General features: G+C 41.4%; 1 protein-coding gene across 2 annotated transcripts in view; it reads right to left on the bottom strand.

Annotated features, from left to right (window-relative positions):
* SLIT2 (slit guidance ligand 2) overlaps window positions 1-7625 on the bottom strand; it is a 268226-nt gene extending 260601 nt beyond the window's left edge. Inside the window, exons 1-3 of one of the 2 annotated variants that reach the window (XM_054825079.1) lie at window positions 6018-7625; window positions 4066-4137; window positions 2796-2867 (exon numbers count right to left, since the gene is read on the bottom strand). In XM_054825079.1, coding sequence (XP_054681054.1) covers window positions 2796-2867; window positions 4066-4137; window positions 6018-6193 — 320 coding nt within the window. In that variant the 5' untranslated portion in view covers window positions 6194-7625. The remainder of the gene's footprint in view (window positions 1-2795; window positions 2868-4065; window positions 4138-6017) is intronic. The other variant, XM_054825078.1, reaches the window with a different exon arrangement.
* Window positions 7626-18167: the final 10542 nt, after the last annotated feature.

Raw genomic sequence — 18167 nt, 5'->3', positions numbered from 1 at the left:
TTTTGTAACTGAAATTCCAGTTCAAAACCAAAAAAAAACCAAATGCACCATTTAACCTAGAGAGATGGATTTATATTTTTTCCCCAAAGGGAAACTACTGTGAAAGTCTGTTCTTCACATTAAAGAGAGCACTGAACTACAGGAAACACATTTTAAAATTCAGCCTGTATGCACTAGCACAAGATATTCCAACATAAGAAATATTTCATGTAAACAATCTTATAAACCAAACTGAGTTCATTTAAGTTGCAGTAAGGTTCGCTTATACCTTCCATTGGCATGCTAAAAGGACTGCATCAGGTATTCTTTGACAGTAGCCTGGCACATTACACTTACAGTGGAAATGTGACATCCTACACTTAAGACTTTGAAAAAAAACCTAAAAAGCTTTAAAGTGCTTGCTATTTAATGTATAAAAGAAAATACTTGAAGGAAGTATCCACAAGTTTCCTGAGAAATCGTTTTGAATTTCAGAATCCCAAGGAGATGAATTGGCTGTCAGATAACAATGCGCCTTCATCAGATGGACTTGGCAGTTGTAAACAAGAGGAATTTTCTCAGCTTTTCCTCACAAATATGAAATATTTGCTCTTAGCCAACAGCTGGGGCGGTTTAAAGACATCCTGCATATATATTCAAATTACAAGTCACCCACACACCTAACACTGACTGAATTCCAACAAATGAAGAAACTCTGACAAGTACTGGAGCAGATGCAAAATAATTCTGAAGACAAAACAGAATCTAACTTGATAGGTCTAAATGACTAAACTTTCAAATGTCATAGTTTGCCTGCTGAAGGGTGAACAAAAATAACCTACAAAAGTAGCCACAACTATCAGAATTTCTCTTCAGAAGTTGTATCTTATGTAACTGGAAAATATCTATTTTTTTCCAAAGATTTTAAAGACTTACCAAGAGAAAACCAAAGAAAAAAAAAGCAGAAGATGTAATAGCAAAATGTAAACAAATCAGAAAATTAAGTTTTAACTACTAAAGTTCTTTTTTTTCTAGTATGGCAATTCTATACTTCAGAAATCTCACCATTAAATTCTTTGAAATTATGACACTAATTAAAATAATTTTTTTAAATATTGTTAATAAATCACAAAACAGGATCTTGCTTTGAGATAATCAAGAAATAAAGTTGACTATATACTGTTTTAAAACAACTTAGCAAGTATTTGGTATCTCAGCGTCAAACAACATTCACAGTGAAAGCATGGATCTTTTAATGTTTATTAGTGTTTCGTGTATGTGTACTTACTTTTGCAATATGAACTACACTGCTGTTTAATTTTTTAGCTAGACTCTATAAACCAAATTTAGGAATGTGTATATATTATTCCAATATACCCCTCAGCAGGGAAGGCTATACTAAATCTCTATACTTTGTACAAAGTTTAACACACATTGTAAAAAAGCATTATATTAAGGCTGTTTTAATATCACTTTGAAAAAATCTGACTCTGCATTTCTAAGAGCAATCAATTTCATTAAAATTTATTTTTAAAAGGTTGCACTATATAGTAACACTTTCAATTTTTAGGTTAAAAAGTTACTTTGGTTTATTTGAAAAAAATGAGGTAGTTCTCAAGTACATCATATTTCAACTATTATAGAAATATCATTATTACACTGGTGGTTACTAAGTCTCTTGAATAGCTTTGTCTATATGACCAACCAAACCATAATGGTTTGTGTTTGTTTGTTTGGGGTTTTTTTGTCTTTAAACACACAGCAGCTGTGGATACAGAACACAACTATAACAAGACAAACAGAATGTTTAAGGCCAATGCTACTTTTTCAATGGAGTAAAGTAGAAATACCTTTATGAAGTTAAAGCAGCAGCAAGTTAAAAACTAAACAAGACCTCCGAGGCATGCTTAAAGAAAAGGCGATATAATGAAAATGCAGCAACTGAGATGCCCAATAATGAAGATGCTACTCTAAAGGTCTGCATGAACATACTTTAAACCAGTGGTGTTCTTAGATCTTCCTAGCTCCAAACAGAAACTATATCCAACAATCAGCCTTTAATGAGTCAGACATTCCAAGGTGGACAATACATTTTAAAAAATATTTTTATTTGAGGAAATGCAACAGAATAAGAAGGCACATACTGAAAATTATGCAATTATAAAAAGGCAGCATTACTCATTTTCTGTGTTCTACTGCAACCAAGCAGGTGTTTGCACTTCAACTTCACCAGACAAGATCCTCTCATCCCCACTCCATCCTCTCATCCCCACGGTACTCAATCTTTTTTTAAAGTCCAAATCCAATTAATTTTGAAAGCTAACAGTTCATATTTTTTCTAAGCCTTTATAAAAGCTTTAATCATATAAAAATTGGAGTAGAATTCAATTATTGCTTTTATATTATGCAACATGACAATGCTTTATAACTAGCAGTTACTTCCAATAAGACATTGTATAAAACGTCCAACATCTCCAAGACTAACATCCAACACCATACCTCAGAGAACAGGCTTTTTCAGATGTATTCATAAAGTCCTTGTGTATTCAAGGGAAAATATTTGATAGTATTCACGCTATTTCGTACAAAACAATTGCAGTTTACACTTCAAGTCTGGACTGCTCATGAAAGTTTCCCCCCCACCCAAGTCCAATACACACTGCTTGAGAATTTATTTCTCTCATGTTTCAATAAGACTAGATGATCAAGTTCAAAAAAATTAATAAAATTAAAAAAAATAATCAGAGGCCTAAGTACCTTAACACACAACTGATTTTATAAAAAAACCTCATACATTTAGAATCAAAAATACTTACAGCCTCTCCAGTTCTTTTAAATCCTGGAATGCTCCTCTCTCTATAGTACTAATCTTGTTCTCCATGAGCTGACTGAAATATAGAAAATTTTATATATAAGTTTTAATACTTCCAAGATCACTTGTTGCATTAACAGCAGTCATTTAAAGGCGACCACATCTTCATTAAAACAGTACAACGGTTATTCTACAGTGACATCCACTCTAACCTTCCGGACCCCTGTCATCAACAATTTACATGGCTCATATACTCAAAAGGGAAAAAATAATTTCCTCACTAAAATACATAGGAATAGGTATTACATTTGCTTATCTACTTCAAGGGTCCTAAGTCAAAAAGTTATGCATATGCATACATGTTGCGTGCAGACACACACACATTATCGCTCTTCGGCAAGTTATAAGACTCCAGTTGAACAGTACGAAGGCAGTATTAGTCTCACATGAGAACAACAAAAGAAAAATACTGAACTGTGGTGTTGGAAAAAAACATCAGTGAAAGATTGCACAGAAATTGTAACAGTAATTTTATAAAAAAAATTAAAAATTACTACAACACGAGATTCTGTTTCAGAGAAACAGAAAAGGATTTTATATGACTACTTGCTCAAATTAAATAGCCTTAACAAATAAGCTAATTAAATTCCGCAGTATTTTAAACCTGGTATTAGTTAGATTTTTTTCCTCAAAGAAACCAAAATCCCACACAATTTTAAATGCTTCATAATGCTTGAAACAAAAGCATTTACAAAAAAAACCCAAACCAAATCATTTCTTCTTCAAAATCGCTGTTAAAGTGTTTCCTTTTTCCCCCAGAAACCGTAGAAAAGCAAGAATCATCACCTGGGACTTGCTTTTAAATTCAGTAAAGGATTGACTTTTTTCTTAATGAATTCCCTTATACTTCAGGTTGAGAGTACTCATTTTCAGTGTGAACTACAAATTTGCTAAGCTTAAACTCAAGTCACTCCAACCAATTTTAGCAACTCTTACTTGTAAGCTACATGCCAAATTAAATCCTCAAGTTTTCTCACAACGTTAAGGAGAGATTAAAAAAAATTAAACAAATGATACTTAAGGCAATTGCTAACTTATTGCTATCAGTGTATCACACATGGGGGAAGGGCTGCAAATTCAGATGCAGTAGCACAATAGTTAAAAAGTGATAACCCATCCAGATTATAAACTGAAAGACAAATAGTTCAATGGATTTTATAATAAACTGTAGCATCAGTCCTAAAAGGTATCAGTGATAGAAAGAAAAAACTTACAGAACTCGAAGGTGCCTTAGACCAGCAAAGTCGGTCTTGGTGATTCTTGTGATGTTATTTCCGTTAAGATCCCTAAGAAGAATAATTTATAAGCAGCAAAATTAAAACATTCAAAAGTTACTTTTAAATTGTTTTGTTTGTTTTCACGGGCACAGCATTTTCAGAAATTGGGACATGTAAATGAATCCAATGAACCATTCCTACAACTAACACTGTGTGAGTTCCTGATTTCCAAGTGACTGAACGAAGGTTTACCTTGAAAGTAGTAGTTTCGAAGTTTGTAATAAGAGACTCTTACAAAGTCAGTTCTGCCTGCCATTATACAGCCCACATTTATCTTTAACAACATAGAAGAGTCAAAACCTGTCTCAATGTGGTTATAATTGCATTTAGAAAACCACTAAAGCTACTACACATATATGCTACAGTATTTGTTTGTGGCAAAAAACCCTAAGTGACTGAAATAAAGACAATTTTCTACATTTTTAAGCAACTTTCAGCTTTCATAGTACTGCTACAAAGGCAGAATAGGGCTTAACTTCCTATAGCAAACATTAGTTTCCAAACAAGCGTAAGATCGTTGGAGGGTGCGTGATGGGAAACATGATTTTGTGAAAACTAAACTCTTCACTTGCTGCACAGGAAGCTATACTGACTGCAGAACGCAAAGCATGCTCAGAAGCAAACTGTATTTAGGCCCTAGCATTTCTGTTCCTACTTCAGCACTACTTTCTTTTCTGTAGGTATTTGCGCGTTTTTCTGTAACATTTTCGAGTCCAGATATAAACTTCCCTCAATTCCAATCCCTACAAATAAAACCAGACTTGGCAATTCCTGAGGTAAGCCATTAGGAAGTGGTATTACATGGAAAGTACCCTAACAGTTACTGCTCATTCCTAACGTAGTTGGGGGGGGGGGGGGGAACCTGGGTTGTTTTTTTCGTGTTTGTACCACATTTAGCCAAAACACCACCATAAAGAAAGCGCACAAGTCTCAATGGAAACGTGTCCCTGATACCCCTCCTGAGTGAAATTCATCACTCGAGATGTGTGTTCGTACGCCAACATTTAAATGACTTATTAGAGAGTAAGAAATAATGTGCTCACCTCTTCCACTCTCCTTAGACCCTTCTGAAAGGCAGCCCGATATGATAGATAACCGGCCACATGCTCGCCCTCTCTCAACACTATAAAATACCCTAGCCGGAGGGTACACGAACGGTCTCAAAAGGCGGATGAGGAGGAGGGATCACAGTTCAGGCACAACTTAGTGCCCTGTGAGTGGGAAAGCAGCTAAAACGCCCCAGCGTGCCCTCGCCCAGAGGCGGATGCGGGCTCGCACCGGGCAGAGCCCCGCCGGGCTCCAGCTTCACGCCAGCGCAGCGGGCGGCAGCGCGTCCCCGCCCGCCTCCCCGCGCGGAACCACCGCGGCAGCCGCGGCGACAGTGAGCGTTGCGCGCCCGCGGAGCTCCGCCGCTCGCCCCTGGGCCTGCCTGCGCCCGCGGAGCGCAGCGGGGCGCCGCGGCCCGGCTCTTCCCCAGCGCCTCGGGGAAAGAAAGCCGCGATAGCGAAGTTTGCCGGGAAATGGGCGCCGGCGGAGGGAGAGGCCGCTCCGCCGCCGCCTCAGGGTACCCCCCGGGCCGCGGTGGTGCCCGCCCCGCCGCTCCCGCTCCCCGCGGCGGCGGGAACCGCGCTCCTCACCGCGGCTTCCCGGGATGAAAGGCAGCGGCTGGGAGCAGCGTCCACCTCTCCCGCGTCTCCGCGCATCGCCGTAAAACCGGCACCGCCAGCAGCAGGGAAAGGGAAGGGAACCCCACCACCCCCCTCAAAAGGGCGTCGGGACCCCAAACCGAGCCGGCTCCGGGGGCCACCTCTGCCCCGCCGGCCGGCAAGAGCCCTGACGGGCGCCGGTGACCGAGGGGCGCTCGCCGCCGCCCCGGCCGGGTTACTTACAGCCTCTCGGTGTTGCGGGGGATGTTCCTCGGGACGCCGCGCAGCGCCAGCCCGTGACAGTCCACGGTGCTCCCCGAGCAGGAGCACTGCGCCGGGCAGGGCTGCGGCGCCACCTCGCCCGCCATCGCCAGCAGCAGCCCCAGGGACAGGGTGAGCTTCCCCCAGCCGCACATCATCACCGCCCGCTGCCGCCCGGCCGGGGCCCGCCGGCCTCGGCCCCGGGGAGGCGCGGGGCGCGTCGCCCTCCTCCTCGCCGCGGGGAGCGCTCGGGCAACTTTCAGAGTGCGGAGAAAGCGCAGTCCTTTCTATCCAAAGCTCAGCCAAGAAAACAACCCCGGCAAAGTGAGGTGGGTGGCACCGATCCGCGGCTGAAGGCAACTTCGCTGGGAGGGGGGGCCGGGCCCTCCCTCGCTAGCCCGTCGGGTGGCGGGGAGAGGCGGCACTTGGGTCTCGTCTTCACACGCTCCCTGCGAAGGCGAAGCAAACCCACGGGCTCAGGGCACGGCGGAGTTGGGCTAGCTCCTTATCTTCCTCCTCGCCCCTTTCAACGCCGTGACTCCCCTCTGAGCCCCCGGCTAGAGGCCGCGGAGCCCCGTCCGCCCAAGCGGCGCGCTTCCTCCGCGGCGGCCCGCGCAGCGCTGCAGCCGCTCCCACGCGCGTCCCCCGCCGCGGGCCGCTCACAGCCCCACGGGGGGCGGCGGCGGGGCTGACACCGCGCACACACCGCCCTGCCAGAGGCGCCTCAGCAAATCATACCCTTCTCGCAGGCATTCATCAAACTGTCTCACGGAAGGAGGAGGGAGGGGAAAAAAAAAAAAAAGTCAAACACACAAGATGATGTTGGGCTTGGCTTTCCACCCCCCGCGCCCCCTCCTGCTGTAAGCTCCCAAGCCAAGTTTAGCAGGAAAGGGCTGGTCCTAGAGCACGATAATAATAATAAGCTCGAGAAGTGATTCGTTGCCCTGCTGGAAGGGAGTTCATCCACGACCTCTTTCTCCTCGGTGACAGATCACAGCTATAGATCCTCCTGTGATCCCGGGAGCACGGCGAGACAGACCAGATAACAAGCGATGTGCGGCGAGAGCGGGAGGGGTTGGGGGTGCGTTATTCTGCTCCCCGTGGTCTCCCGGATACGATGGCTTTGCTCCGGCAAAGGCACCTGACGGGAAAGGTAGGAACTGCTCAGTTCTTCCAGGTGAGGCCAGTTCAGCAGCTCCTAGGGTTGCTGCAGGAAAGGGAGCAACTTTCCTCCTCTCCCGGAGCCCGCCGACGCACAGCGCCTCGGGAAGGGTTCGCGCCCCTTCCCCCGATCCCGCCGCTGCACCTGAGCTGTCGGTGCCGAAGAGCCCGGCCCGGCCCTCGGCTCCCTGGCGGCGGCGCTCCTCCGACGCTGAGGGAAACGGCGGAGAGGGCGGGGGGGGGGGGGGGGGGGGGGGGGGGAACGGGGGAAGCGGGAGAAGGGAGGCGACACGCCGGCTCCTTCCCTCGCACCCCGAGTCTCTCCGCTTGAACAATAGGATGGCACCGCCGCACGCAGGCCGGCTCTCCTCCCCGCTGCAAGGTGCCTGCCGGCGCCCGCGGAAAGTGCTCCCCGAGAGCAGCGGCCGCCAGCCGAACCGCCGCCGGCACCTCGCCGAGAGCTCCCCACGCGGCCGCACGGCGCCCCCCGCCGCCGCTCGCCTGGCCGAGCGCGGCGCCCCTCGCCCCGCTCCCACGGAGCCGGGAGTGCCCCACGCGCCGCCCTATATAGGGGCGGTGGGGCCGCGCCTCCCCGGCCCCGCCCGCAGCGCCCCGCGCCGCGCTCACTGGCTGCGCCGCCGCCCGCCCCGGCCGCGCCGGCCCGGCCCCGGCCCGGCCACCGCGGGGAGGGGGGGGGGGCGAGCGCGGCGACGCCGACAATGAATGAAAGTTGGGGAAGCGCGGAGGGGGCGGCGCCGGGGGAAGCGGGTCGTGTCCCCCCCTGGGGAGCGCGGCGGAGCTCCCCCCTCCACCGCCCCGCCGCACGGAGTGTGGAGTTGTTGCGCGGAGTTTCTCACGCAGCCGTGGCCTGCGGGTGTCAAGCGCCCCGCGAGGGAGAAAGGAGAGGAGGGAGCGGGGCCGCGATGCTTGTGTGTGTGTTTTGCCTGGAGAGGGAGGGGGGCTGAAACCTCGCCCGCCGCACTTGTAAATATCTCGGGCGTTTCACCGAGGGTCTTGTTTTCTGTTCTGTGCAGCGGTCGCTACGGCGGGAGAAAGAGGATTTCCTTGGCGTGTTCTGCGGCTGCAGTTCTAGTGTGAAACACACCAGAATCTCTCATAAATTATTTTCGGAAAAAAAAATATATAAATAAAAAATGGGCAAGTGTTGTTCCGTACGTTAAAATATGTCGAGTAGCAACATCAACACTGCTGTGCTCGTTTCAAAAACACCTTCCATTTCAGAAAAATTGCATTCTAAATACACACAATGTTTCTGATACATTTTCCTGAAGTGTTGTTTATTGTCAGTGCATCTTCAGCATTCTTAGGAAAATACTAGATGCATCGGGCTCTTAACTAAATTTTAACTGTTTTTAGTTTTCCTTGCCGGTGAATTCAGTTCCGCGCGATTTATAACAGCTCTGGAGACCCCTGCAATAGGTGAAAGTGATTTGTCTTTCATAGATGGCAACCCCCAGCAGGGATGACTAAGCCTTCAGCAAGGTGTAGTTTGGAAATGCTCCAGGGAGTCCGTAGTTTCTTCCATATGGCTGGGTCCAGCTGAGTCTCTTCATCCCTGGGGTCTCTGCTGCACAATCCCCGCAAGAGGCTTACTGTCTCTTTTTGCCCGTTACCTAGAGGACAAATTCTGTTCACAGAAAGACTATTCTAGATCCGAGTTAATCTGCTGAAGCGGAAGCCAGCAAAGTTACTCCTGACTTCTCTTGCTGTAGAATGTGAGCCAAAATGAAAATTGCTAAAAATGTACATACCTACAAAATTTTTTAATTTTTTGATCCATTTGTTTAGACAACATCCAGTAAATATGATTGTTGCACTGTTTTCAAATGCTGGTAATGGCATCCTAGGTCTTACAGAGACACAGAGATGCTCCAGTTTTTTAGATTGATGCAGGAAGGAGGATTCAGTGACTGTAATGGGAATATGTCAGCTTCCATGTATAAATGCTTTTCACTCTTTTCTCCCATTTGATTGTTTTAGGTTTTTACAAAGGATTTAGAAAGGATTGTGCAAGTTTCTAGCGAGCAACAGAAAAGAAAAACAAGAACTTAATCTAACATATTGCTTTCATGCCTCTAATAAAATCCTTTATCTTATAACTCCAGGCAGACAAAACCCAGAAAATACAAATTTTAACCATTCAGTATTTTTCGTTATTTGTTTCAAGTACCAGCAATGTGCCTAATGCTGCAGAAGACAGAAAAAGAAGAAATAATAAATATTTTTAATATAGTAATTATCAGAAAATCTGAATCAATTCCTAAAGCATTAAATGTAGCTAAACTACTCTGTGCAGAGCTGATTCAAAAATCTAAACCAGTCTTAATTTAATGCACTTGGTTTTCAAAGAGAAGTACACTAAGTACAAGCAAGATCAAATTTTATTCCTATTTGGGGGGTTCATTGATTTTTAACATGCCCACCTTTGAAGCATACCTTTCATTCGTTCAGATTGATTTCCCTGAGTGTCTTGCCTGCCGGCACATTGAAACTCTCTCTTTGTGATCTAAACTCTTCAATGGGAGGACTCCCAATGTCTGAAATTGTCTGAGGACAAGGCCTTCTGTCAGGCACGGTATCGTATCATTGTTGGAGTATGAACCTTGCCCCACAGAGTGCCCTGCGGCTGCCTCAGTTGCCTGCAGAATTAGTTCTAAGCCACTTCCAAAGTTATGAGGGGAAAATGTTCCCGGAGAGGAAGAAGGTAGGGAAAAATTATAACAAGATATGTTAAAAGAAAAACGGTTAGAAAAATTCATCAGTTGAGGAGCAAGCATTTTGTTACAGCTGTTTCAGAAAATACTGACAGCACCTAAAAGCAGTTTTGTCTTCTCCGGATTTCATGGTACAACATTCCACCCTGTGGAGGGTAATCTAAAGGGATACTCAAAAAGCTAGGAAGATCAGAACTATTAGCATAAGGAGGTCAAAGTCAATAATAATAGGTAACATCTTCAGAACAGGATGCAGAACATCAAAATACAAAAAGCTGCTACTCTCGATTGAGGTTGGTAACAGCAACTACGGCTGAGCACAAAGCTGTGTGCTGTGTAGATACGTCTGCTTGGTGAACATCAGCTCTGTGAGCATCACTACAGTTTTATAAGGATAGCATGCCTGAAAGATACTGAACCAAATGACTCATCAGTTTGTAAATAACTGAAGGTCAATAAGGTGATAGAAAAATTAGGTATAGCAAGAAAAACCAGTATAAAGTAATCTAGTTTCCTTCCGTGACAAGGTAACTAGCTTCTGGGTAAAGGGAGAGTATGATGGATGGTGATATTAGCAGGTCATTTGCCAGCAAGCACATTAACATTCTTCTAAGCAATCTGCTTAAATATAGTCAAAATATAATTGCTGGAACGTGGACACTTAACTGAGTAAAAAACCCCAAACCCTATATTCAGAGTATGGTTGATGGTTAGTCTGGGAGTGTATATAGACTCTTTTAAAAAGCTGTTAAAACTATTATGCCACTGAATGATTTCATTAGTGATTGAAAATTAAGTATAACTATTAACAGATGATACCAAAATGGAAAGGGATGTAAGAAGTTTGCAAGGCAGAATGACAATTCGAAATTATTTTGATAAGCTGGAGAAAACACGCGGAATTAGTAAATCTTAAGGAAGACATGAACATAACATTGCATTCAAAAAATAAATTCAAATGCAAAAATGCAAAATGACTAGGAGGGCAAGCAGCACTCTGGAGAAGGATATGGAGATGAAAAAGTATCATCTTAAATTTATGATAAAGGAGATTCCATTACAAAAAGACAAACATAATTCTGATGAGGTATATATTACATAAGGGAGGTAAGCATTCTTAAATGCTTACCAATTCCTAAAGCTTCATAAAAGCTTTTGTCAGCTTTTATGGGTAGGATAAAGTGTTCAGTTTTGGACACCATTCCTAAAATGTGCTGTAAATAAAACAGAGAGACTTCAGGGGACAAAACTTAAAATATAAGTTTTAACAACATGAACTATGAAAAAAGTTTGAAAGAATGCATTTAACTGGTTTAAAAATAAAGAAACACACACCCCCCACAAAGAAAACCCAGAAAAAGGAAAACGTAATAATACTTTCCGAAATTAAAATGTGTTTGTAAGCAACACAGTGGTCAGTTAATATTCACAACCAGTAAAGGGTTTCATTTTCAGGAAAGAAGGTTTATGAATCAGAAAATCTGGTAGTAGAGAAGGCTGTGAAACCCAAAAGACAATACTGGTCTTTGCTTCATCTGCCTCAAGCCAAATTTTTACTGGAAATTTTAAACCATGTTAAACACATAGTAGATAGGGATTATCCAGATGTACCACATACAGGGTCTGAGTGGGGACATTAGCTAATTGTCCTTTCAGGTTCTTTTTAGCTATGATTTTCTGTGGGCATAAAATAAGTAGCCTTCTAGCAGTAATTGTCATTGTCAAAGAGGACATCTGGCTGTGTGTATTAGTTGCTTATTATTTGTTATCACATATTTATAATTCAGGATCATTAGCGTTTCCAATCAGAATTGTGCTTGGAAGTAGAGTAGTACAACAAAAATACGGTCACAGCCCCCTGGCTTTTCCTTTTTAAGTTGACATGATGTGTGAAGGGTAGAGGGAAAGTAAGACAATTTTTTAAAAACTGGCAACTAAGTCTTTTGCCTGTCAAGCCGATGTGAAGTTCATTGGGTAATTTACCTGTAAGCAAGTGTAGATCTTGTGGAACAAGCAATGCAGAGATGATGCTAGCATTCAGATCAGAACAGAGGAGGAAGATTGTGCTGTGATCAGTGCAAAAGAAGTCATGAGGAGAGCCTCAGCACCAGGCTAATATCACATATACAATAAAAGAGTGATGGGGAAATGAAAAAAAAAAATGTAGAAAAAAAGGATGCGGAGAAAAAGAGGCATACAGTGAGAACAAAAAGCAGGATCTTGCAACAGAAGAATGGGGAAACCATGTATTGCATTGTTGAATAAGCATGAAAAAATAGAGACTTTTCTGTAAGAATCTGTTACAACACAGACACAAAGGGATAGGTGCAACCCACCGGAAACTATGGGTAAATATTATTTAAACAGTATTCTGCTTTTAATCCTTCCGAACATTTACTACTTGTGACAGTCTCATTGGATAAATCTGAGCCTGTATTTTCTGACCTTTAACTGTTTTGGTATTTCACAGTGGACTACAGCCTAAAGAGCAACATGGAAATCGTAAGTGTATCCATACAATATTTTAGCTCAAAGAAGATTTTATTTAGTTGCTAGCTATCTTCTCTAGTTGTTAGCTAGCCAAGTTTAGAACAGGTCTGAAATGCCTCCAAATTAAATACAAGATTAAAGCAAACTCTAGCTGGCAGGAAGGGGGTATAGGACCATGTCTGTGTTTGTACAACTTCTCCAAGGGAGCTAAGGATCAAACTTCTTGACTTCTCTGAAACAACACCCATAATAAACATTACAACTGGTAGTAAATATTTCAGAAATGTATCCTTAAGCTAAAGCTGAGTGACCTGAGGTTTATCCAATATCAAAGGGACACTATCAAATTTTTAAGGTCATGGATTTCACACGTGTAAAACCTTTAGGCTCCCATGGAGCTATCTAGAGTCTCACAATGCTTTACCATAAAGTATGATTGGAAATTTATTTGAAAAAAATTCCTGGTTTTTAGGAGCCGAAAATGAAAACCTTGAATTACTCCATGGAATGGAGTGGATTTATTCCAGTTTCTCAGATAAGTAGAACTTCAAGTACTCCATGCAGATCTGTTGTACAGCAAGATTCTCATTAGAATTTAGCCCTTTGTGAAAATATTGACAATACCTCATGGCTAGGTCTAGAAAGATCTGGGGAGGGAGGAAATGGAAGTGTTGGAGGTGAGTGAACACAGTAATATCACACGACCCAGACTATACACACTATATTCGGGTTCTATTTGATTCCCTTATGCTTAGATTTCACATAGCAACATGAGATTATTTCAAGATAGCTAGGCTAAATTTTGTTTATGCTTTCTAGTAAATTAAGGAGCTACATGAAAGGCTGTCCAAACAGCAATAGTCATGTGACACTACATCTGTTGCTAAATCTACCCAATCTGTATTAAGAATATGAATTTCCAAAGAACAACCAGGATACTGAAACTTAAAGGGAGAATGCAAGAAGTGCTTCAGCGGAGAAAACCAACAGAAGATAAACTGGTCTGACATTGCCAATCTTTTCCCCAAGTTCTTATGCAAAAGATAAATCATTTCATTATTTACCTGAAACACAGATTTAAGTGGTTTATAGTCAGTATTTATTGTGGTGTATCTTCACCTACCAGTAAAAGGCTCATCATTTGTGCTAGCAAAGTCTTTAACCCTTACCAGTGACCTCTCAGGTGCTATCAAACGTAGAAAATCTGCTAGCTGTTATATGTTCGATACTCCTATGACATAGATTAATGAACACACTATATTACTTATCTTGCATGGGATGGCACAAGGGACCTCATCCACCTCATGCAGTTTCAGAACTTTATCATTTCAATGAAAAAAACACTTCTGTAATTTGTAAGGAATTTGTATTTGAGAATCCTAACTCCCAATTTAGTGTGTGCGAATTCTAAGGAATTCATTACACTTCAGTGTAAAAGAGATTATTCAAATTATCGAGCCTGACATTTTGCATGAGACAGACCACCGAAGCTGATATTTCTGCATGAAGGCTGATAATTTGTGCTAAGCTAATCATATCCTTGCAGGGTGGAGGATCTAGTCTCTTACCATCAAATGTAACCAGGAAAACTCAATCTTAAAACAATTCGGTTTTGCCTTCATTTTGGCTACTTGCGAACAGAAACCTAATTTTCACAGCAAGCATAGTCATGCTACTTTATACTCATTTGTTTCAGTGCTAATATCTGGCCTTTAAGTTAAATTGTTATTTTCCTTCCCTGGGGATTGCCACTCTGATGTAGTTATAAACAGAGAACATATCCTTTCTCGCAACCTTCGTTTTGTCAGGCTGCTTCTGTTGTAACTGAATCTGAGGATAAAATGGCATTACTTCTTGAGATTAACTGTTACCTATTCCATCAATGCAACTCGCAACTTGCTTTCACTGTCATCTAGCAGCAGAAGTAGAACACTTACTCCTGGCACAAGGGAACAAGCTACAACTGATTTTTTTTTAATCTTTTCATAATGACCTTTCCAAATCTTTCTCAGCTTCTCTTCAGACTTTTGTAGAAATGTATGTGTCCCAGTGTAATTGGAAAGGATTTCTCCAGGTTCACCTCAAGGTTGGTAATATCACCGAAGACTTTGAAAACAGTAGCTTTTAGATTTTATATAGTTTTTTCTTCCCTTTCAGGGTTCATATCAAATGGATGAATCTGATGCTAGTACAAAGGGTACTTTTTCTGCAATTATAAATTGAGATGGCTGGTTCTCTTTAAGAAAAAGGAGAAGTGGAAAATATTGTGAACAACCATGGGCAGTCTTTGTGTCATCCTCCTTTGCCTCTCTGTGAGGGAAAATGAAGTCAGTTCACCATTAACTCTTCTGTTGGCCACACCAAGAAAACCAGAGCTGCAGTGCTTTCTGTCCTCTGTCTGAAGACTCTATTCTAAAAAAAAAAAAAAAAAAAAAAAAAGCCCCCCAAGAAGACCCCTGGGTTGAAATCTTCCAGTACATATTTTGGTTGAAATAACTCTACCCACTGGTCTTGCCATAACCTAGCATGCCCTGGACATTTCTGTATTTGTTTGGGGTTTGTAGAGTATATATCTTTTGAGAGGAGAGAAGGAGGTTGGGTTCGGGAAGGGGTGTTTTTTGGAGAAAGGGAGAAGAGGCTGCTTGTGAAATGTCTGAGTTGATAAGGATACTGAGATCTCTCAAACTTTCCCGGAATTTTCCTGGAAGAAAAAAATGTTATAACTTGCTTTTGTCTAAGCTTACAAAAACTTCCTGGCACATATTATTTTTATTATGTATATGTTGTTTATTTTTGTTTCTTTATCACCACATGGGATGGTATAATGTTATTTCAATCATATCTGATTAGGACTGAAACTGTATCAGTCCTAGAGAGAATATTGCTGAATCTTTGTTTTCCACTTATTGTTTAAAAATGTGTGAGCATATTTTTCCTGAAAAGAAGTGGTTTCTCTCTGTAGATAATTTAAAAGACATTTTCTAGAGAAATAATATTTAGCTATGAAAGCTGGTAGGTGTTTTCAGCTGGGTATATTCTATTCACAAACAAATTTTGACTCATTAGCCACAACCATTTACGAACAATAGTTTAACAGGAACATGAAATACATTCCTCCCAGTCAAGTTGGTGACTCAGTGTTTGCACCAAAATATTTTTGCCTCTCACCGTCCCATTGTTTTTGTGTACCTGGCACTTTGCACTGTTGTCTGATAACATGACGCACAAGCAACAGGGAAGACTTTTTGTAGAAGCAGTTCCACTAGGAAAGGGTTCTGGAAAGGAGAAGATTCTCTAAACGGAGCAAGAGGGTAACCTTCAAATGTTTATTTTAAAACAAGTAATGTTAAGTAATGTTTCCAGCTCTTTTGGAAAAAATTGTGTGAGTATAAGAGAAAGGATCAAGGCCTTTTTTTATATACCGTTCCACCTCCATTATACCTGCTGGGTAGAAGTGAAGACGCTAGAAAACAAAGACTACAGGGGAGAAGAAAGGCAGAAATATATACCTTCATTTCCCAGTGGAAATGGTAGAAATTGTGATTGGTGTTTCTGAATTGTAACATTTTTCACTACCCAAATCTCTGTTGCTAACAGCATATATTAAGAGTATGGAGTACAAGTTTTACTGCAGACCTTTAGAATAATACCTAATGAAAGATACGTAGTCTGTCCATATTGCATATCAACATTTATCCACAGCTGTAGCAAGAATGAAGCTAGTTCTAAGAAAACAAGGTAGTGTGAAGATGAAAAGAGACAAGGAAATTTTTTTCAGATGAACAATTCTCTCACTGAAAAATGCAGTTTCGTGGGGATTCAAGATGATTTTATAAGCAGTGTTGACTGAAATAACGAGTGCTACTTTATTTTAGTTGAAAATTTTATTTTGACATGCTCAAACCTAAATATTTTGATTTTTCATTTGAAATTATGATCAGCTGCCTGATTGATTATTTATTATTTAAAAAAAAATAAATCAGAAAACAAAATCCTCACACTGACCCAAATTTTCATGTGAAATGTCTTCCCCTTTTTTGGTATAGTCACTGAACTTAAAATTAATTAGTCACATAAATCCAGTCTCCAGTTCCCTGAGGCATCTATAGGCAGAACCTTTGGATAATTCCTGGGATAGGTATGTAAAGAAGGAAGTTTTTATTATGTTAATGGTGGGAGCTTGTTACAGTCACCCATGGTGGAAGTCACAAATGGACAAAGATTTTCAGCATTACAAGAAAGATTATTACTGAGAATTGTGTGATTCTAGTATAGTTTTCCACTAGTATTGGGAAGAAGCAGATATTTCTGAATGAAATAGGCAGCAGATTTCATCATCGAACAATTCCTAAACCACCAAGTGGTAGTTCTACTGGTTTAGATTTGTTTGCTATTTTATGAAATATTTCTAGAAAAAATGGTCATAGAATATAACACCAGATTGAGTGACTGATTCTTTTAAACTTAAATGAAGGGAAACAACAATAACATTTGATATAATCAGGAACCTAGTTTATGAACCCGGTTGGTCTGAGATCTCTGACTCCTTAAAGAGAAGGCGGCTTGAAATTGCTTTAAGTGAACAGCTTAATTTTGATCTGTAATCCAAGGATGTAAGAACGAGCGAGGACAATGGTTTCAGGTCCAAACTTATGAATAAACACCTGAAAAAAAACATGAGATGAAAGCAGAGATGTCAGACTTTAATATGTTTTATAATTCTCAAGAGCAAAATGTTTATATCAGTAAAAATAAAGAACAGAGGAAGGATTGAGGTTCCACTGAGAGTTAGGTGAAACTGAATGTATTCTAGATGTACTGGAAAAAAGACCACATTGTCCATGCTTGTACAAGCTTGATCAGAGAGAAAAGGTTAACACAGGTATGAAACTAGGTATTTAGGTACAAATAAGAATTTAGGATATAAGAAAAAGAACCAGAATGATTATGGAACCACAATTCACTGTGAAGAAAAAAACAGATAAGATTCAAAGATACATTAGAAAAGGTCATTTGAAAAAAATTCTTATGGTCCTTAGCAGAACAAGTTTATCAGACTATTTCTGTACATTAACGATAACTTGCAGGTGTACCTAAAGAATACTTAATTTTTTGCCAAAAAAGATTACACGTAGCTTTGGCAATTTGGGATAAGAAAATGAACATTATTTTATCCACTTGAATTTGCAACTTTTTATTTATGGTTTTTAGGTGAGACTGGAGGGTTTAAACAGACTTTCTTCAGTATTTCGAAGGCTAAGATACATGTATAGCTCTACACATAGGAATAGTTTTGTTGAAATCTACAGAGGTTCTACCTTTTTTGCTGAAAATATAGACAAATCCGATTCCTCTCATGTAGGATTAGAGAACACGGAATAATTTCACTCATCATTTGAAATACTCCAGTGTCCTGATAACATCGATACTATTCACCAGAATTCAGTTATGCAAAACGATGTGTGTCTCATCTGAAATATATCACTTCCACCAGCCCAGCGGGCCTGATACTAAGGCAGAATATTAATTCAGTTCTGAGTAAGAAGCTCCTCTTCTGGTTCTCCTGCTAACGTCCACAGGCTCATAATTGTCTTTCTAACAAATATGAACATAACTTCTTGTAAAGTACAAAAGAGGAGTTTAACAACTTGGAAAGAAATACTTCAGGTTCCTCTTGTTAAGTGTATAAAGATTGTACAAAAGAAAGCAAGTACAGCTTAACCGTGCAGTTTGTTGGCAAAGAAAT

The sequence above is a fragment of the Grus americana genome, chromosome 4 (assembly GCF_028858705.1).
Source record: "Grus americana isolate bGruAme1 chromosome 4, bGruAme1.mat, whole genome shotgun sequence".
NCBI classification, from domain to species: domain Eukaryota; kingdom Metazoa; phylum Chordata; class Aves; order Gruiformes; family Gruidae; genus Grus; species Grus americana.
This window is presented reverse-complemented; position numbering and strand designations above follow the sequence as displayed.